Source organism: Danio rerio, chromosome 4 (assembly GCF_049306965.1).
Source record: "Danio rerio strain Tuebingen ecotype United States chromosome 4, GRCz12tu, whole genome shotgun sequence".
Classification (NCBI taxonomy): domain Eukaryota; kingdom Metazoa; phylum Chordata; class Actinopteri; order Cypriniformes; family Danionidae; genus Danio; species Danio rerio.
Genome location: NC_133179.1, coordinates 51,049,163 through 51,071,814, shown reverse-complemented (window position 1 = coordinate 51,071,814; position 22,652 = coordinate 51,049,163). Strand labels below are relative to the sequence as shown.

The window sequence follows — 22,652 nt, the reverse complement described above, 5'->3', positions numbered from 1 at the left end:
CCTTCTTGCTGTGAGGCAACAGCACTACCTACTGCACCACTGCCTCGCCCTGACCAACTCATTCATGTAGTAATACAACAACAGTAATATAAACTGATTACTCAATTACTGTAGGTTTTACACATAAGGTATGTTACATTAAACCACAGATGACCGTAGTAAAATCCAAGGTATTCAAAACTATTTACAATTATTATATTTCAACTAGTCCTTCACCCATCCTCTCTTTGCAAGCAGGGATCAAACTAGTGATTCCTGCATGGGAGTCAAATGCTCTAGGAGGAGGCTATGTAAGCGATGCTTTTGGGCTGCACTCGCCAGCTGGCCTCCGTTAAACACTATACTATGACATGCAGGGGTTTTCTTTAAAGATAGTTGTAAAAAAAATACACTAATACACTTTAGTATGGTTCCAAATCTTTTTACTATAAATTACCATTGTATTTTAATTTAATTACTAGTGTGTGGGACAGGTGCAGTGCTGTGAAACAGTAGAAATGTATGTAATCGACGCCTAATCTCTCGCTAAACACTTTACTAACCCATGAGGGTGTTTAGCAGTCACGTGGGTATAAGCGAAAATGAAGCTTCGGACGTAACTAATCACGTGATGATGGCAGAACGAATCAAGCTCCTGTACACTGCTTCACTGCAAGATGTATCGTTTTTTAAAAACATGCTTTGAAGCCTCGGCGCACAAAGTCACATCACTAGTGTTTCCTTATTTAAGCTCTTTGTACACAGTTTATAAGCTATATTTTAATCTCTGAATCTGAATTTTTAAAATAATAATTACTATTTCACTCTGACAGGGTGGACATGTTAAGCTTGACAACATTCAGTTTCAAACACAACATGAGGAAAAATAGCAAACATAAGTGTAGATAGTTACTGTGTGCACAGCAGATGTTTTCACCTCCTCTGAAGAAAAGCAAAATGGGCACGAGGATGCTAATGAGTACATCAGAGGGGTCTTAAAGGGGCATTTACCACATCATGACAGGGTGGACAGCAATTTCAAGGACGTTTGCAAAATGATTAATATAATATTAATAAAATAAAATAAAAGTTATTAAATTGATTTTGTTAAACAACCTGTTAAAGATAATGAGAATATTTCCAAATCTTTTTAATTTAATCTAATTTACCAACATTTAAACTCACTGAAGTTGTCTGCAGTGTGTGGACATGGCAAAATCACATCCATTCAATGAAAGAATGACGCAAAAATTTACAAAAACATATTTCAAAACACTGATAATTCTACCTGCATGTGCGTAAAGGTTTAACAATTATATCAAAACATCAGAGTTTCTTTATTGCACATTATGTCCATATAATATTGTTAAATCATGGGACATCAAAGGCACTTTTAGTGATAATGACCAAGCTAGTGAAACTAAAAGATGAAGTAGTAATGGGTACTTTTATACTTAAAAGGGACCTATTTTACCCATTTTCAGCATTTAATATAAGTTTGTGTCTCTAGAATGTGTCTGTAAAGTGTCAGCTCAAAACACCCATCAGTTTATTTGTTATACCTGTTAAATTTCCTGCTTTACACACTTAGTCTAAGTGGATTAAACAAGTTTTTTAAAATTGTCTTAAAAATGTTTAGAATAAAGGTTTTGATCAACTCCAAATACTGAATATATGTGTATATATATATATATATATATATATATATATATATATATATATATATATATATATATATGTGTGTGTGTGTGTGTGTGTATCAAGAAGTCATGACTGCAACAGCAAGTAGCAAAAAAAACGAAACAAAAGAAAATACTTTTATTTTGGCGTGGTGTGACGTCATATGTCTGCGCCGCTCTTGCGCTGGATTCAGATGGAGAAAGGTTTGTTTTAAAGCGTTTACACTTATACAAAGCGATTGATTAAAGTTTTAGGCTTTTTTCATCTGATGCTAATTATGCTGTTAATGCATAATGCTGCTGTTGACAACATTATTTGAACCCTTTATACTATGTAGTATTATTTTACTCACAGTATTGAGGGCTATTGTTTGAATAAACTAAAGAAACAGAAACAGTGTGTAATAGGTGTTTTAATGAAGGTTTAATTGATTAAATAGCATGATGCCATTCCATTCTAAATATACATCCCTATGTATGAGAAACGGAGTACTAGTTTTAATCAGCTCATTCTTTATAGCTCTGACTATAGAGGTAAAGTTGGTTTTATATTCACACATTTGTTCATTTATAAGTCTCTATTGTTCACCATGTTACTTTGAATATTAGATTTCAATTAGCATGCAAGTATGACTACTAAACAAAATTCTTTATTGGTTTGTGAACAATGTTGTACTTTGATAGTCATTGGCTGCTAATATGATTTCACTGTTTAGAGTTTGCAAATAATACTTTCATGAAGTTATATTATTAAGAGAAAAGTCTGATTGTGCGAATATAAAACCAACTTTACCTCTATGCTTGGACATACCTGATTTCGTTTTTGTTACTGTTGAAGCAAGTGTTGAAGAGAAGTTATTTTATTTCTGTTAATTTTTTTTACTTATTTAATCAGGACATTTTTATTGTTTTGTTCATTTTAAACAGGATAAAGTGTCCAAACACAGAGAAAAACTCCTGCTGAAGCGACTGATCTCCACACTGTTATGAAGATGGCGTTTATTAAAGAGGAGAGTGAAGATGTGAAGATTGAAGAAACATTCACAGTCAAACAGGAAGATCTGCAGGAACAAACAGGTTGGTTTTCATTCTCAAACACCAACTCAGTCATATAGAGGTAAAGTTGGTTTTATATTCGCACATTCATTCATTTAGAAGTCTCTATATTGTTTAACATGTTAATCAAGCTCTTATGGACAGTTTCCACTAAGTGGTTCGGTTTGGTACGCTTTTATGGCCGTTTCCACTGTTAAAAGGCGTACCGAACCAAACCGTACCGTACCACTTTTTTGGCACCCTTTTGAAAGGGTCCCAAACACTAAGGCCGTACTCACACTAGGTAAAGTTGCCTCGAACCGGGCCAAAGCACGCTTGTCCCCCATCCTGTCTGCCCCGACGGCCCGCACTCACACCACAAACGGGCCTCGGCACGCTTACGTCATCACTGCTGCGCTGTTCAGTGAGAAGCGCTCTCTCAGCAGCACAGTGGAGATTTCTCTAGTTATATCGTTTCAGTCGTTTGTTATGCAGTGACATGCAGACAAATATTTCGCCAAACAGTCCTTAGGGATGCTGTGACACGCAGTCAGATATTTCGCCGAACAGATCCACCACTTTTGGCGCTCATAAACAATCATAAAGCTCTCGTGCTGCAGGAATGAGGAGGTCTGCTGAAGCCGCGCAGCTGTCGTGCTGTGAGGAGTTCTCGTCTTTAATAAACTACGGCAGTTTGCGTTCACTGAAAAGTAAGAATGATTAATAAATCCATATGAAACAGTCCCTTAAAAGACACGTCTTGCTTTCAGTTTTGGGCTTTGGCGCGTTTTGTACTCACACACAAGCGTAAAATGCCCAAGTGAACCGCGCTCAGGCCCACCTCTTCCAACCGGGCCAGGGCCAGCGCATTCTTCCTTGTGCTCGTCGCTCGTCTCTATCTGAAATAACAAACTTTTTGAGCTGATAATAATATATGCGCTTGATTATTGACAAGCTTTGGAAACCCGGTCCTGTGAGAAGCTGACAAAAGCGGGACACATTCTGTGACACAATCAGAAAGAAAAGGACAAACGCGGGAGTGGGGCGCGGAAAAAAGGCGAAGCCAAGGAGCATCTTATTTCTTCAGCAAACGTGAACAAACTGCCTTGTCTTAATCTTTATTATCACCTTTTGGACTAATATGAACTGGGAATGATGGAGTGACTCTCTAACAGAGGCTTCATGTGCTGCTGAAGATTACAGACACAGATGAGAGGTTTGCTCTGACTGTAGGCTATACTTTGTGTTGTTTTTAACCTAATTAAGGATGAAATGTCTGCTTTGTGTAGTTCTTCTGTAGTTGGTAACATATCGGAGACTGTAAGGGTCTGTATGTTTTCCTATATGTTAATTTATATATTTACTTTATATAATTACAGACGTTACAGTAGGCTATTTCGCACTGTCATTGATCTGCAGATCTGTGAGATCAGTAGATCTGCAACTAATGTTCATAGAAAAGTTAGTAATAAATGTAGGAACTCATCGGCATTTTTCAGTGGTCAACACAAGTTGAATCTGAAATCTTGGGCATCTCCAATGGTCTCATTCATTGAACTAGCTTGAGGGCTTATACCATCAGGATAACAGAGCGCCAATTGATTTTGGGCTCCTCTGACCAGTACTTCTCTGCAGATGTTCTGGTACCCTTCGGCTAACTAGCCAATGATTAATTGAATCAGTTAAATTAAAAACAATGGCCCTTACAGGATCTTCAGCGGAAACCATTTCACGAGACTTTTAATTGACTCCTGGTCATGTGCTGGCCTTGGGCACATCCTGCTAGATGCACAATTTCGTAGAGACAAAGAGATCTCTAGAAACATTAATGCATATGAATAAAAGCTAATCTCTTAATGTTAGAACTAAGGCAGATGTATCTTTGAATAATACGCCATAATGTTCCTCATATGCTGTTTATTCCAATCAACTAGGTTAATCAATGTGTTGTTTTAACCCTTATAACAGTAAAATAATCTGTATGTGTCTGAAATGTATGATGTCTGGTATTGAACGAAAGCTAGTGACATTTGCAATACGTTGGTGTAAATGAAAAACTAGTAGTACCAACAGTATTCATCATGTAACGTTTGATGTAAGATAGTTTCAATCTTGCAAGAGTTCTACCACGCGAAATCTACATGCAGTCTGTTAATTATTGACCTTTCCTACGTCAGTACGGGGCGTGGCCCTGCCCTTCATGGCAACTGCTCATTGGCAGACAGTGCCATGGGGACGAACCAGACCAGGTCACTTAAAACACCCTGCAACAAAGAAACTTTGCTTTTTGCATTAGCTAGCTTGCACATGCTTTTGCTCTCTGCCCCCTTTCGCCTGCCCGGACACCGCGCCGCCACGCGATTGGGTTACTACGAACTTCCACGCAAACCTCTTAAGTTTCGGGACTCCCAAAGCTGCACGAACTTCCGCAAACCGACTCTCAGCAGTCTGTCACCTTGGTAACCCAGGACAACAGCCATTCACGAGCGTGTGAATCCCATAGACGTCATCGAAGCGAGAAACTACCCAATCAGGAGCACCGTGTTTCCCCAAGGCCAGCCGGCGAGGGAGATTCGACTTCAGCAAAAAGGGCGCAAGTAACACAAACTAATGTTGTCTCTTGCTGATCTTGTGCAGATTGATCTTAAGCAGTTAAAGATAAGCCATATCTCTGCTTTTGTGGTTTCTCAGGTGTTATTCTAAGATCTTGTAAGAAGTATTAGAATTAATTTGGGACGTTGTCAACTCATTTGGCATCCTCTGAACTGCCTCTGTGTGTATGTGTGAATGTGTGTGTTTGTTTGTTGTTTGCTTATTACGTAGTTAGTTTCATTTATCGTAGTGTAGCTCAATAAATCTTTGTACTCATTTTGTAAGAACTGTGTTCTTGTTTATGTGCTTCTAAGTCATTGCCTCGAGCTGTAGATCTTGTTACCTTGCTAAAAGTTAAGCCAATACTGTGTTATGTTATGATCGTTGGCCACGTAAATAATAATAACAAGATTGGTAAGATACGATGTCTTCTATTTGCGGGACAAATGGTAGATAAAGTGTGAATCTTTTAATCTGATTCAATCTGACTCATTTGAGTCAAATCAATGATTGGAATCTTCAGGATCCGATTCATTGAAATGAGCTAATTAATCCCTGATCGATATTAAAACGTAGGTTGATCCCCTACATAAACATTTATACACAAGTATTTATGTGTGTAAAACATCTGTTTTGTGAGAAGTGCTTTTCATATGATATGTGAACGACCTGTGCAGCTTTACTGTAGACATTTTCTCGAGCGAAAATGACGTCGACTGAAACTTTGTCATACACCACGCCCACCAAAAGGGTACCCTTGGTAGTGGAAACGACTTTCTCATGACTGACTCCACTCTGATTGCCAGCACTTTAGCCAGGATTTTATACAGCAGAGTGAGCTGATCGGACGATAAGATTCACATTTAAGTGGATCCTTACCCTTTTGAAGAAGTACTGTTATAACAGCCGATGTCATGAAGGGGGGAGGGATTCCGATACAAGAGCTTTAGCAAATACCTTGCACAACAGGGGTGTTACTTATAAACACTTCTTATAAAACTCAGCCGGGAAACCATCAGGGCCTGGTGCTTTTACGGTTTTCAATTTTTTAATTGCATTTTCAATTTCAGAAGGTGTTAAAATTCCTTCTTTTGTCAACTGATCTAAATCACAGAGGGATGGTAATTCTTAATAATTAAGAAAGCTCTCAATACATTCAATTTAGTTTACCTTAGAGCTGTAAAGAGTTTTATAGAAGTTTTTAAATTGATCACTAATACCCTGTTTGTCAGTCATAATACTGCCATCATCCTTACTAACTGCTACTATAACACCAGCTGCTGAGGATTGTTTCAGTTGGTAACACAATAACCTGCCAGCTCGTTCACCATGTTCATAATGAATCTGGCGTGATCTTATGTGGAGATCCTCAAGGAGTCATTCCGCTTGCAGAATAAGTATTTTCTTATGAAGCTCTTCGGAAGGTGATGTTGAGTGTAGCTGATCAATTGTATTATTTTTTTACATGACATTGTCCATCGCCGATGGCCGACAAACTTCACGATGCTGAGCTGGCATCACAATCCATCGCCCCGCCCCACATTTATATTGATATATAACTTATTATTTGAATGTCATCGTTATAGCAATAACAGTCTTTTCATGAGCTATGTTAAATGTTACATATAGCTGCCGCTTGCACGGCTGACAGCATCGTGAGGATTAAATGATGGATTATACAATACCTCTCGCGCTTAAATGTGTAGATTCAGTGCCAAACACTTGTTACCTGCAGACTTGCAGCCAATGGAAGTCTTTTATCCACTCTTGGAAAAGTGTAAATGGTGGATTAACATTCAGCACATGATTACTAATAAGATGCGCCGTTATTAATAGCTTTAGGTAAATCTGTGTTATTTTCATTTTCTCATCTTTAGCGCTTCACATTTTCACAGTTGTAGCTCTATCATCTGAAGGCAGAAGGCATTGACTGAGTAATTGACAGCTGATATTAACCAATCATTTGCATTCAGTTGTAGAGCAGTGAGCCAATAAGAAGAGCACAAAGGCAGGGCAAGCATCGCAGGCTTTTTTACTTCAAGTTCACATAACAACTGTTTTAATCTGTTCCTGGTGCTGCGTTTGGCAATTTTAGGTGCAAAGATGCATTCTGCATAAATGTCTCCTAAATCTGCGCATGCGGTGAGGATTTTACAGTGAAAACAAATGTATGCACTACAGTGAACTCCAACTGAACTCTCGTCTCCTCCACCAGCTGTGGGAAAAGCCATTGTAACGACACAGATCACTGTGCTATGCCCGTAACCAGGTTTGTTTGAACGAACCACCCCTCATGCCAAAAGGTCCAGAATTTGTCCTTTTAATTGTTTTATGTAATTTAATTTAATATTATATAGTATACATTATATATATTTATATTCAACATATATATTGTAATTAAGTGTAATTTTATATAACTTTGGCCAGTAATTAGAATCCCATTGAGCCTCAAAGCCACAATAAAGTGACGCGAGTCTTGTGACATAACCCACTGAGTGGTAACACTTGAATCTTTGATGCGACATCCTCCTTTGATACCTTACGCTTTTGCTCTCTTCTCTTGATCTGTGTTACAGATTATCTCTTGTCATCTGCTTTTATTTGCAGTCACAGAAGCTCTCGTTTCCCTTTTTCCTGTTTATACCACATCATTTCCCTTCATGTTTGTCAGTATGTTGTCGATCATTTCTGTGTATATTATTTTGCTACTTACCCTGTATGTTTCCAAGACCACCAGTGAGTGAGTGTTTGGTTGTTTTTTCCTACGGCACTTCCTCAGCGCTCACCTGACTGGGTGTTTACTTTGACTTTTGCTTTTTCCAAGACTTGCTTCTCAATAAAAACTTGCATTTGAGCTCACTCTTTTTTTTTTAACTCGTGACACACGTATTTTCTTTCTCATTTGTGTTTAAAGGTCTTTAGATTTTGGCATGATGTCTAGTTTTGAGGCTTTTTTGGTCTACTTCACTTTGTCAGACAGGTCCTATTTTGGTGATTTCTTGATTGCGAACGTGTGTGGTAGTAATCAGGTCTGGGTGTGGCTAGAGAACTTGAAGCAGGTGTGATAAATTAAAGTTCCCCTTCGGGGGGAACTTCAGCACTATAAGTGGATTTGATTGTAAAATCCACGCATTGGGGAGGTTCGGTTCAGAAGCTACTCGTCTGAAAGAGTATAGAACGGGCCAATTAAGAATGAATTGGCAGCGCAAGCCTGCGCAGGTGAGCGGCATAAGCAATCAACTGAGTATATAAGCTCACCTGGCGCCAGCAGACGCTATCCTTTTCGCTTCAGAGACTTTCTGATCGAGTCGATGAGGGTTCCTCCTGCTGTGACCAGCGATTCTGAGCGAACGAGAGCATTCTCCCGGTCCAGAGTGTGTACACGCAGTGGCAGACGGTCGAGCTGGGTTTCTCCCTTGCCTGGCGTTCTTTGGGTCCGGTCCTCCAGAGCGGTGCGTATAAAGTTGCAAACTTCACAGAAAGAGCAACACAGTCGTGCAGCACGTCCTTATCAGGACGGCGCTCCGACTGTGCGTTTCTGGATGCGGTGGTTTCCTGTCCTCGGATGATGGGCGCGGGCACTGCGTTACATGTCTGGGGGTCCAGCATGTTAATGCGCTGCTCGCGGGCAGTTCATGTCGTCATTGCGATGCCATGACTGTTGCGCAAGATCGCGGTTAGCCTTTGCAAAAGGGCGAACCACCCCAGTTGTCCCCTGCTCTGCAGCGGGCACTCGGGCAGATCTGAGGGTTTCAGCGAGAGATAATCCGTCGCCCACGGGCCCGCGGACCTCCCGCTCCTCTACGGAGACCAGATGTCCACCGCGGCATCGGAGGGTGGGCTTTCATTGTCCGATGATGATCCAGACCCGCTCGCCCCCTTCGGGCTGGTGAGCGCTGTCACTACGGATCCTGAAACGGACATGTTAGCCGTGCTTTCCCGGGCTGCTTCGGCCGTGGGTTGGAGATGGTTTATCCCCCAGCTCCGCGGCCGGACCGACTAGAGGGGCGTTCCCTTCTTCCCGGAGGTGCACAGTAGGCTCACGCGGTCTTGTAAAGCACTTTTTTCTGCTCGTGCTGCGTGTTCCTCCACCCTAACCACTCTTGACGGTGAAACAGCCAGGGGGTATGTGGCGATTCCTCAGGTTGAGTGCGCGATGGCGGTAAATCCGCGCGGCGCCTCTTCTTGGCGGGTTCGCCTCGTCTCCCATCCAAAGCCTGTAAGTTATCTACCTCCCTCGGAGCTAGAGCTTACATAGCTGCGGGCCAGGCTGCTTCCGCCTTGCATGCGATAGCCACCTACCAGCGTTACCAAGCGCAGGCGCTGGCCGAGCTGCACGAGGGTGGGTCCAACCCAGGCTTACGAGCTTCGCACCGCCGCCGACTTAGCTCTTCGGACTACTGAGTCCGCTGCGTGTGCGTTGGGGAGGACGATGTCCACATTAGTGGTCCAGGAGCGCCACCCCTGGCTGATATGCGCAAAGTCGACAAAGTCTGCTTTCTTGACTTCCCCATATCCCCAGCCAGGTTCGGCGACACTGTCTGTGAATTCACCCAGAAATTCAAGGCGGTGAGAGAGCAGTTGGTGGGTGATGTCTTATCGGCGGTCCGTAGCCCGCTCCGCCCGCCGTGCCATTCATACCTGCTCCTCGCCGAAGGCGCCCGCCTACGAGAGCTGCTCCGCCCCCGCACACGCCTTCGGCGAAGCGAGCGCGTCGGGCACCTCGGAAGCAGGCAGCCCCCCTGCCCAGAACGCCGCTAAGTCCGGCAACGGACCGCGAAGCGCCCCTGGGACAGGCCATCTGGAGAAGAGGGAACTTGCTCTTTCCCCGCTGGAGGGCGGGGCCCCATTTCCAACGGCACTTTTTACTGCCATGAAAACATTATGAAAGGGCACTTTTCACTTCCCCAGATGTGACAGCCCGAAATCTGCCAGTCTGGGACGCTATGCTTTCTAGCTTGCAGATTCGGTGCGTTTCGCCAGTGGCTCACGAGCGCTGGGAGGACGGTCTCCTTTCTCCCACCCCTCGAGCCTCCCCTCCGGAGCTCGGGTTTGGAGTGAGAGCAAATATCTCACCTCCAGCTTTTCCGTGGGACCCGCGAGCTTCCCGGATCGGCACACCCACTCCGCGCTGCCCCACTGCTGGTACGTCAGCAATTGTAGCGATGAGTCCATTAGCGAGAGCTCTGCCTGCCTGGTTAGCGCGGGCCAGCTCTTCGCGGTGGCTCATACGCACAATCAGACTCGGCTATGCGATTCAGTTCGCGAAACGGCCCCCCAAGTCACGGGTGTGTATTCACCAGGGTCAGCCCCCTGTCCGCCCCTGTCCGCCCCTGTCTTGCGAGAGGAGATTGCTGTCCTCCTGGCGAAGGATGCAATCGAGCCGCTCCCTCCAGCCGAGATGGAGAGCGGGTTTTACAGCCCACGCTTCATCGTGCCCAAAAAGAGCGGTGGGTTACGGCCAATCCTAGATCTGCGCGTTTTGAACCGCTGCCTGCACAAGCTGCCGTTCAGAATGCTAACGCAGAAGCGCATCCTCCGGTGCGTTCGTCCTCTGGGTTGGTCTGCAGCATTAGACCTGATGGACGCGTATTTCCATGTCTCCACTCTTCCTCGCCACCGACAGTTTCTGCGGTTTGCGTTTGAAGGTCGAGCTTGGCAATACAAAGCCCTCCCCTTCGGGCTCTCTCTGTCTCCGCGGGTCCTCACCAAGCCCGCGGAGGGTGCCTCAGCGCCCCTTCGGCTCGCGGGCATCTGCATACTCAATTTCTTTACGACTGGCTGAATTTGCCCTCTCTTTGATTATGCACAGAGTTGATTATGCACAGAGACAAAGTGCTCTGGCACTTCCACCTGTGGGGGTTTCAGGTCAACCGAGAAAAGAGCAAACTCGCCCCCGTGCAGAGGATCTCTTCTCTCGGGCTGGAGCTGGACTCGGCCACCATGGCAGCGCGCCTCTCCGGAGAGCGCGCTAAGCTGATGCTGTACTGTCTGAGAGAGCTCGACAGTAAAATAGTGGTCCCACTGAAACTATTTCAGAGGCTCCTGGGGCATATGGCATCCGCAGCCGCTTCATGCCGCTCGGATTATTCTATATGAGACCACTTCAGCACTGGCTTCACGATCGAGTCCCCAGACGCGCATGGCACGCGCGCGCACACCGAGTCTCTGTTACTGCGCTGTGTCGCCGCGCCCTCAGCCCTTGGAGCGACCCCTCGTTCCTACAGGCCTGGGTGTCTCTAGAACAGGCGTCCAGTCTTGTTGTCGTTTCAGCAGACGCTTCCAACACGGGCTGGGGGGCTGTGCGTTGCGGGCATGCGGCTGCGGACCTGTGGAAAGGTACCCAGTTGCATTGGCATATCGCCTGGAGCTGTTGGCAGTGTTCCTCGCTCTCCACCGTTTTTTTCCGGTGCTGGAGCGGCAACACGTGCTGGTCAGGACGGACAGTACGGCGGCGGTGGCGTATATCAGCCGTATAGGGGGTATGCGCTCTCGCCGCATGTCTCAGCTCGCCCGCCGTCTGCTCCTCTGGAGTCATCCGCGGCTGAAATCCGCTGCACGCCATTCATATTCAGGCAAGCTCAACCGTGCAGCCGATGCGCTCTCACGGCAGCCTTGCGTCCTGGAGCATGGAGACTCCACCCCGAGTCTGTTCAGCTGATATGGGCGCGATTCGGGGAAGCCCAGATCGATCTGTTGCTTCCCCCGAGATCGCTCATTGCCAGTTGTTCTTTCCCTGACCGAGCGCTCTCGGCACGGATGCACTGGCTTACAGCTGGCCTCGGGGCACGCGCAATACGCGTTTCCCCCAGTGAGCCTGCTCGCGCAGTTACTGTGCATGGTCAGGGAGGACGAGGAACAGGTTGCTGGTTGCGCCCCTCTGGCTCAACCGGACCTGGATGTCAGAGCTCTCCCTCGCGATAGCCCTCCCCTGGCAGTCCCTTCGAGAGAGCACCTACTCTCTCAGGGACAGGGCACCACCTGGCACCCTCGCCGATCTTTGGAGATTTTTAGACGCGAGGAAGACTTAGGTAACCTCCGATTGCGGTGGCTAATACCGTCACTCGGGCTAGAGCCCCCTCCCCGAGCGCGCCTATGCCCTGACGTGAAGTCTATTCACTGAATGGTGTGTCTCTCGCTGAGAAGACCCCCGTAATTTGCCAGATCGGCGTTGTGCTTTCTTTACGCCGAGAGAAGCTGGAGAGCAGGCTGTCGCCCTCCACACTCAAGGTTACGTGGCTGCCATCTCCGCTCTCATAACGCGGTGGCTGGCAGCACCGTGGGAACGCATAACCTCATCATCCGGTTCCTCAGGGGCGTTAAGCGAATTAATCCACCCCGCCCCCTCTCATGCCCTCTTAGGATCTCGCCCTCGCTACACAAGCCGCGTCAGATCCCTTCGATCCTCGACTCAGTATCTTTCTGTCCCTGAAGACAGCTCTGCTGGTCGCGTTGATATCGATCAGAGGGTCGGGGACCCGGAGGCATTTTTCGGTCAGTGACTCGTGCCTGTAATTGGGCTGGCTTCTCTCACGTATGAGACCCCGCCCGCGATATGTGCCCAAGGTTCCTACCACTCCGTTTTAATACAAGGTAGTGAGCCTGCAAGCGCTGCCCTCGGAGGAGGCAGACCCAGCCCTTATTTATTGTCCAGTTCGCGTTTTGCGTATTATCCGGACCGCACTCAGAGTTTAGATCATCTGAGCAGCTCTTCGTCTGTTATAGCGGTCGGCAGCAGGGAAGTGCCGTACCGAAATAAGTTCCCACTAGATTGTGGATGCCTTCTTTCACTATCAGAGCCGAGATGAGCCGCGTCCCCCGAGAGCGCGTGCGCACTCCACTCGGAGCTTCGCATCCTCTCGAGCGCGCGCACGCGGCGCCCCTCTAACAGACATCTGTAGAGCTGCGGGCTGGGTGACACCCAACACATTTGCAAGGTTTTACAATCTGCGAGTGGAGCCGGTTTCCTCAAGGGTATTAGGTAACCCTTGGTGATTGAGGAAACAATTCGGTAGGGTGTTGAAACACGCTTGCTGCGCCATTTTCCCTAACACGGAGATACGTGCGCCTTTTTATCGGTCAGTAAAGTTCCCCGTCAGGTGAGCCCTGCAGATTCCTCCGTGGCCCCCAGCACTGACTCAGCGGAGGAGTCACTTGCTGGCCCACTACGTTGTAGGTCTGCCCGCTGGTCAGCCCGCGTTTTGGGTAAAGGTGCCTGCTATGCGTGGTCCCCACTAGGCGATCCCATATGCTTATTCAGCCACGGTTAAGTCCCCCCCTGGGCGGACCCGTGTCTTCCCTCCCCGCTAACCACTCTTTTGCTATGCGTACTCCCCCTTTTTAGGGCTAGTCCATATGTAAATTCTGCCATCTATCCCCCCTTGGGTAACGGATGGCCTCCGCAGCGTCCTCCCTATCGGGATTGCACGCTTCCCAACGTACTGTCGTATTTTCCTAGAATTATCTAGATGCTCACGACTCCCAAAAATATATATATAAATCCGTAAAACTTCTGTTGAAGTAGGATAAATTAGGGCCAGGGACACGTTGGAGGACCGCGCCCCCCATGATGTGGGTGCGTCACGCTTGCTTGACTATCTCCTCATCGGGGGTGTTGGTAAGGTGCAGTCATTATGGCGCTTTCAATGGGCTCCCAATGCGTGGATTTTACAATCAAATCCACTTATAGTGCTGAAGTTCCCCCCGAAGGGGAACGTTCGAGGTTACTAAAGTAACCCTTTGTTCCCCGAGGAGGGGAACGGAAGCACTATACTCCGTCGCCATAATGACTGTCCCTTAGCTGTTGAAAGTCTCTTCAGCTTAAAAAGGATAGCGTCTGCTGGCGCCAGGTGAGCTTATATACTCAGTTGATTGCTTATGCCGCTCACCTGCGCAGGCTTGCGCTGCCAATTCATTCTTAATTGGCCCGTTCTATACTCTTTCAGACGAGTAGCTTCTGAACCGAACCTCCCCAATGCGTGGATTTTACAATCAAATCCACTTATAGTGCTTCCGTTCCCCTCCTCGGGGAACGAAGGGTTACTTTAGTAACCTCGAACGTTGTTCTAATAGGATTTTTTTTTCACACAAGGCTGTGTAGTTCAGTATTTTGTCTTCCTTTTATTAATAAAAACCTTGATTTAAAAACTGCACAATGTGTTTAATTGTTATCTTTGACTAATATTTACATTTGTTTGATGAGATAAAACACTAAAGTGTTAGATGTCTGCATTGCAATTGTTACATACAGATTACGGTGCAGATTTAAAGCTTTATGCAGATATTATACATGTGTCATATGTCTATGAGGCAAATATTCTCAGAGATTCAGCTGTTTTTTCTAACAGGTTTACCAGTCAGGCACAGAATGAAAAAGCATTCCCCATCTGCTTTACAAGTTTTACAAAAACAAACTGTTTTGTTGTGATTACGAATATATACAAACAGAAACTGGCCATTTACAGCTTTCAAATTTATGTCTCATCAATATGATAAAAATTAATCTGGGAATAATCATATAAGAATCCGCTTAAATGTGTATGTGTGTAATGGACTCCAGGGGGTTAATATGACAAGATCAATCTAAAAATGATTTGCTATGTCTTTACATTTAATGTGCATCAAAATTAAGATTTGTGTAGCCTATGTTTTCACTTCCTTTTCACTGAGTTTTATGATTTACTAAAAAGTAAACTTATTTCTATTTCAGACCTAATTAAAGACTACGAGGAGAGTAAAGAGGAGGAACATCATGTCAAAATTGAGGACAAAACTCATTTAGAGACTGATGGTATTGTAAAAGTGAGAGACAAGAGTTGTGTCACCTGCACTCAGTGTGGAAAGAGTTTGGCAAGCAAAAGCAAACTAAAGACTCACATGAGGATCCACACTGGAGAGAAACCATTCACATGCCCTCAGTGTGGGAAGATTTTTAGCAAATCATCATCGCTTTATAGACACATGATGATCCACACTGGAGAAAAACCATTCACATGCACTCAGTGTGGGAAGAGTTTCTGCGATTCATCATACCTCAAAAAACACATGATGATCCACACTGGAGAAAAACCATTCACATGCACTCAGTGTGGGAAGAGTTTCAGCAAATCTTCGTCGCTTTATAGACACATGAGGATCCATACCGGAGAAAAACCATTCACTTGCACTCAGTGTGGGAAGAGTTTCGGCCGCTCATCATCCCTTAATAAACACATGATGATCCACACTGGAAAGAAACCGTTCACATGCACTCAGTGTGGGAAGAGTTTTAGCCAATCATCATACCTTAAAAACCACATGAAGATTCACAATAGTGTAAAAGAGTATGTGTGCTTGGAGTGTTAGAAGACTTTTATTACAGCTGCAGAATTGAAACGGCACCAGAGGATTCACACTGGAGAGAAACTGTACAAGTGTTCACACTGCAGTAAGAGGTTTGCTCACTCAGGAACCCTGAAAAAACATCAGAGGATTCACACTGGAGATAAACTGTAGACATGATCAGTGTGTACTAGGGTTGGGTACCGAAACCCGGTGCCATTATAGCACCGTTACCTTGGTAACCGGTATGTACCAGTATTAAATCAGCGTATGAATTTCGGTGCTGAGGCATGGACCTGAGGGGTGCATGAAAAAAGGCACATATAGGCAATATGTCACAGCATCACTAAACATTTAATTCTAAACAACTTTGAGGAATACCGACAGCGATATCAGGCGATTGTTATTGTCGGTAGGTAACAGACGCACGCAATGCGCAGAGTACAGAGCATTCAGCCTGGAACCAGTGGTTTTCGGTGAGCGAGAGCGACACGCTTCAGATCAACATGCGTGATCACGTTCATCCAATTTGCTTAAACTAAGCATTCTAAAGCGTATTTTACAAGCAAGGATTCTTACACAGCAACTGTCTTTACAAAAGTGTGTGCAAGGGGGAAACATGTCAAACTTAATGACACATTTGGGGGCTCAAAGGCACATTTGGGGACTCCCTCTGTTTTCGCGGCACTTTGCTATCTCTGTGACGGTGCTGCGCGCATCAGTTCCCCGCATTCGTCAGAAGTTGATGCCCAAATTGACACAGGGAATAAAAAGATTAAACTTCAGTCATGTTCATGTTGTGAAACACAAACATCAAAATGTCCTCCGTTGATTATATTAGACTTCTGTTTTCAATAGCGATTTTAACTCTTAATATAGGAAGTCCTCGGCTATGCAGAGACCATTATTAATCACAAATCTAGTGTACATAGTTTAACGTTGGGAAATGCAGTCTTGAATTTACAAACAGTCGGCTTTTATTCATGAATTAAACAATAAGAAATAGGACTTATTTTGACTCCAGAATATTTATGTTTTAGGAAACACTGTAAAAGTTTTCAGAAACATTATTTTAAACGAATGGGAGGGCAAAATAAAACAACTTCAACTGTAGGCCTGTTAAAGTTTACAGGTGCAACAATGTGCCTTGATGTACTTGAATGTTAGAAATGTGTTCTGCTTACTTTACAAATAAATGAACAAGGAAGATTATTTTGAGTAAGTTATTTAATTATCTTGTTATGAAGACTGCAGAGTGATGCATGAAAACAAAGGACTTCCAATAATGTTTTAAGTATTTTGTGATATATATGTTAGAATGTGCTCCTAAAAGTACGTGGCCCCTGCCCGCCCCCCACAGATTAATAGTAAGCTAATGTAATTTCATAATGCAAATCTTAAACTCATGCTTACCAACAAATGATCAAAGAAAATGTATTAATGTAATACAATATGAACTGATGTTTACTTTAAACTTTAATTATGTTGTTCTATTAAAATTATTTTAAAAAAATATTTGGTCAAATAAAACATTTTTGAAGAGTCGTCCACCATCATTTTGTGGCTAAAAAGTATCGATTCAGGCACCGTTTTGGCACCGGTATCGTTTTAAAAATATCGATTTAGTACCAGTATCAAAAAAAACCAAATGATACCCAACCCTAGTGTGTACAGAGTTTCACTCATTCAGGGCAGCTTAAGAAACACATGGGATGGTTTTCAAGTATGGTGTCGACACATGTAGCAGCATAGAAAGAGCGCTTCCATACACACTGGTATTAATCCTCCTTTTTACATCATATATGATAACCTAAACCATATTTAAATAACATGGAGTGCAATAGGCACAGCAAGGAAGGGCTTTTTAGAAAAGGAAGGCTTTCCCCTCACATTAAGAAGTTATTTAAGACTTCAAGGTTTGGAGATCTTTTTCGTAATGTTTTTTTATGTGGTTCAAGATATTCATGTTTGCGTTTTTCATGTTCCGATCACAGTAATCTTCGCAAAAACATCTGATTATGCAAAAACAAATATAGAGTAATTACTTTGAATATTAATGGGTTACTAAATCCGATTAAAAGAAGCAAACTTGTGGCTAAAATTAAAAGAGAAAACCAACAGATAATCTTCTGGCAAGAGACACATCTTTCTGATACAGAACATAGGAAATTAGAAACAATGGGATTTAAGGTTTTCTTTTCCTCATATAATAATGGTCGTAAATAAGGAGTAATTACATTGATCTCAAATAAAATCAACTTCCATTTAATTTCTAAGGTTACTGATAAAGAAGGACAATATAACCTAATTAAAGAAACTATCGACCAATACAAAGTTACTTTAGTTAGTATATATAGACCACCTGAAAAAGACAAAGCAATTCTCAAAAAAATATTAAGTGTTATAACCAAGAAGGCATCAGGTATGTTGATCTGTGGGGGAGACTGGAATGTACAACTTCAGCCTAAATTGGACTCATCGTCTAATAAGCAAATTAGTCAAGAAGCTAGACAAATAAGATATTTGATGAAAGAATTAGGCTCGATAGATGTATGGAGAGACATATACCCTCTTAAAAAAGAATATACTTTTTTTTTCGTCCGCCCACATTTCTCATTCTAGAATTGATTTTTTTTTTTTTTATGTTTGGGTCAGATCAACATAAATAAGACTGTAAAATGGGAACAAAGGACATCTTAGACCATGCAGGAGTATATTTAACAGTTTACCTGGACAATAAACCCAGTAAGACATTTTGGCGATTTAACCCTAATCATTTAAATGATTTAACGTGTGTAGAATATGTTAAAAAATAACTATTAGACTATTTAAAACATAATGATAATGGAGAGGTGTCACCTAGTATCATATGGGACACAGCTAAAGCTGTTACGCGAGGTAAACTTATAATGTGGGGATCAAGGAAAAAAAAAACTGAATTACATAAATAATCTGAATATACAACTTGAAGAATAAGTGACTAAATATGGTAATAAGAAAGATCCAGATAATAATAATAGAGTTAGGGTTAAATTAGTTAAAGCAGAACTCAATAAAGTATTTGATGAGCAAGTACAAATAAAACTTACATTTTAAAATTTTATGAAAATGGTCCAAAAAGCTCCTGGCATGAAGAATAAAGAAACAACAGGCAGAGAGGAGGATATTTAAAATCAAAGATTACAAAACTAAAACGATATGTCATAAATTGGAGGAAATGCAACAGGCTTTTCAGAAATACTATAAGGAAATATATAGCTCTAAAGACAATATTGAACTTGCAAACACACAAGCATTTTTACACACATTAGATTTACCATCAATTGGAACGATACAAAATAAAACCCATAACTCAAAAAACAAAAACTATAGAAGAAATAAGCAACGCTATATCAAAACTTAAAACATCTAAAATACCAGGCGTAGATGGCTTTTCTGCAGAATAGTATAAAATATTCAAAGAACAATTGATGTAAATGTTTTTTGAATGCTGTAATCATACCTTACATGAATAACATGTACATAACTTACATCTGATATAACAACATATCAGATATGTTGGAGTTCAAATCGCTGCATACCTATAAGATATCTATAAAATAAAATAATTCCCCATTACAGAAACCATGAAAAAGTTTTTGAACAGACGGCTCCTTCAACCTTTAGATCTATACAATTGAATAGATAATAAGGATGAATATATCACCAAGCCTACCTTTTCTGAATTGGAAGGTTTTCAACAACTTTCATATATATATATATATATATATATATATATATATATATATATATATATGTGTGTGTGTGTGTGTAACTTGGATAAACAAGACTTTTTCCATTACCTTCAAGTTAGACACTACTTCAATAAAAGCATAAGAGATTCAGAAGACATAAAAACAACAGGAGTGCAGGTATTTATAAATGCTTACAAAAAATAAAGATTAATAAAAAAACTAGTATCAAGAATTTATTCCTGTCTGACATTAACATAGAAACACTCAACAATGTATATCAAACAGAAATGGGAAGGAGAAGCCAATATAATAATAGCAAATGAGGAATGGTTAACTATTTGGGAAACACAGATGATCACAATTAATTCATAGAGGGTATTTATTAGGAAAATGTAATCAGGTTCTTTATGACATCTAAAATAAAATACTTTTAAACTAGAGATCAAAATATGGTGAATGATGGAGAAAATGTGAAAATGTATTGGCAGATCATTTCAAAATATTTTGGAACTGTAAAATTATACACAAGATTTAAATAGAGATAAATCTAATTATGGGATTAATGTAATTTTAAAACTATGTACCTGAGAATTTACTCTGCAGAAATACCAAAAATGATGTGTATCTTCTTAACGCACTACTAACAACTAGCAAAAAGGCCATTACAAAGAAATAGCTCAAGGAAGATCCTCCATCTGTAGGCGAATGGTATGATATTGTTAAAGAGGTGTATGACATAGAAGTACTGACATTTAACTTGAGACAACAAGCCTATAACATTTCTGCATATTGGGATAAATGGTTGAGAATAAAAGTCTTGTTTTAATTTCATTGTGGTGCTTTTATTGTTTACATGTTTGGAGCCTGTTGATCTTTGACATGTAACCCATTTTTTTATTGCTCTGTTTGGTTTGTTCTAAACTGTTTTGAAAAAGGAAAAAATAAAAGTTGGCTCATGTATCATCATCATCCTGACGCAAACTCAGATACCACTCCAGGTATCAAAATGACTTTGTATATTAAAGAAGTCATGTCCACAGTGTACATTTAATTTCTGGGAATGCCGATTTGAAACTGTACCTCTGATAGTACTCTCCAGAGCTCTCGTCGGATAAGGACTCATTTGGAGGCTCCAATGGACTTTCTGCACCTTCTCCAGAGCTTTGAAGCACAGAAGATGTAATTGACCGAGCTGGTTCTGGGAGGACTGAAGGTAAGTTATTAATCACCAACCCTTTTGACTGCATCTCTGCAATCATCCTAAAACAAGGAACATAAAATAAGGTCAAATAAACAATACGAAAAATGTATATTTGAAGCCCGATTCATCAAATCAGAGAAGCACAACAGAGTTAAAAACTTGGCCAGAGGATTAGTAGAGTCCAATATGTCACTAATTTTTCCAAACTCCCAGAAACGTCCTCTGTGACAGAATTCAGACAACTCCTTCTTGGCCTCTAAGGCCCCGTTTACACTAGTGCGTTTTAGTTTTAAAACGGCGTTGTAGAATGAAAACGATCCGCGTCCACACTCGCATTTTACCCAGCGTTTCTGAACAGCTCTCCGTCCACACCAAAACGCTGAAAACGCACATCACGTGACCACACACACACTCTCGGGCAAGCGCTCCAGCATTTCTACCCAGATGAGAGCTCTGCTTGTCGGACTGCTCATCAAGCATCTCCCGCTGGATCTAATCCCACTATATTTGCTGAACGTGATATTTCATTCATGTTGTTGTCTTTATCTAACGACATAGGCCAATTCCCTGACTTTGGTCATTGGAATCTATTAAGTTACTTGTTCACGGGTAACATGTTTTGGTTAAGCGCAAAGATAAGTTAATGATTAATCCAGGTACATTGACTGATCGCTTGCCTTTATTTCCTACAATGTATAAACTTATTGTATGTTATACTTTTATAATTATCGATTATTAAAACTGATGTTTAGCAAAAGAGAGGGTGCGTTTCGTATTTTCACTGAAATTGAAAGCAGGCAGTTGTTATTGGCTCCGTTTTGTTATAAATGTCCACACAGTGAAGATGACGCTCATATATGCAGCACGACGCCTCAACATTTCTGCTGTCTGTTAAGTTGCTAATAATAAAATGAAAATAGGCAGTTCCTTAAATCATGTTTACATTTTATTGTTGAGAAAGTGAAACAACGTAGCCAGGGTGATGTGAATGAAGTTATAAAGTACACTGTTCCCTTTAAAGATTTACCCGTGTCCTCGGTATGTTTTCCATATCAAACTGAGAAGGGAGCCTTGATCAAACTTGCGAAGTCTTAACTTACAAGAAGAGGATGCGAGACTGAACTGTATGTGGGCTACTTAATATTGAGGAAAAGCCCCAATCAGATAGGCGAACATTTGCAGCCCCGCCTCCGTTTTCAGATGTCTCCGTCTTTCCCCATCCACACTGAGACGGAGCAGCAGCGTTTTAGAATGAAAACAGCCTCTCCAGCGTTTTCAAAAAGCTCCGTTTTCGGCGCTCGAGAACTCTGGCGTAGTGTGGACGGATGGCGTAACCGTAGCAAAACTTATGCATTTTCAAACTAAAATGCACTAGTGTAAACGGGGCCTAAGACGACAGCCTGGATCTCTGCTTCTGTGCTGTTCCTCATACACACCTTCCTGAGATGCCCAGGAAGAGAGTGAGGAGCCTTTTTGCACACAGGGCAGAGGAAAAACATCCTGCTGTGGAAGGATCTGTGTGGATAATAAAATCAACATGTTACAGAATGAAGACACCGAGAGCAGCTTTGTGAAGGTTCGGGGTCCACCACACACCACCCGCAACTCCAGGTAAAGAAACAAAGGAATGAGCACACAAAAACACACAGCAATGTCTGCCGGATATTTTGATTAGAGTTTTAAGACAAAACTTAATTTCATATTAATATAATACTGTTACTAACCATATTATTTAAAAAGGGTATATAATAATATGACATTTATTATGAGAGAAGATTAAAATTGTCTCAATTATTTCTTAAACCAAGATTATACCAGCAGTTAGGAATTACAAGTCAATATCAAATAACACAACTAGTGCATAAACTGCTCTCCTTTCACAAACATCTGTCCTCTTCAGATGTTTTCAAAGCCTCTAAATCTATGAGTTTTTTTTAATCTAGAAGTACTAAGTTCTAGAAGATTCTTTAGATTTTTAAAGATTTGACTTCCACAAACTTACCTAACTCCACTGATAAAATGCTACAAGCTAAACTGAGTTTAAGCCTGCTGCATAAGGCATACTGACTAAATCTACTTACTGTTTAGAAGTCATTTCTGATGTTGAAATGT

At 42.3% G+C, this 22,652-nt stretch overlaps 2 protein-coding genes across 2 annotated transcripts in view; one reads left to right on the top strand and one right to left on the bottom strand.

Annotated features, from left to right (window-relative positions):
• The window catches only part of LOC137491454 (protein NLRC3-like), a 101,789-nt gene that overhangs the window by 4,875 nt on the left and 74,262 nt on the right, over window positions 1-22,652 (bottom strand). The gene's annotated exons all lie outside the window — the stretch shown is intronic.
• On the top strand, window positions 1,825-18,521 carry LOC137491124 (uncharacterized). The gene is made up of 3 exons (XM_068220226.2): window positions 1,825-1,862; window positions 2,586-2,735; window positions 14,995-18,521. The coding sequence occupies exons 2-3, from the start codon at window positions 2,645-2,647 to the stop codon at window positions 15,627-15,629; spliced, it is 726 nt and encodes a 241-aa protein (XP_068076327.1). The 5' UTR covers window positions 1,825-1,862; window positions 2,586-2,644; the 3' UTR covers window positions 15,630-18,521.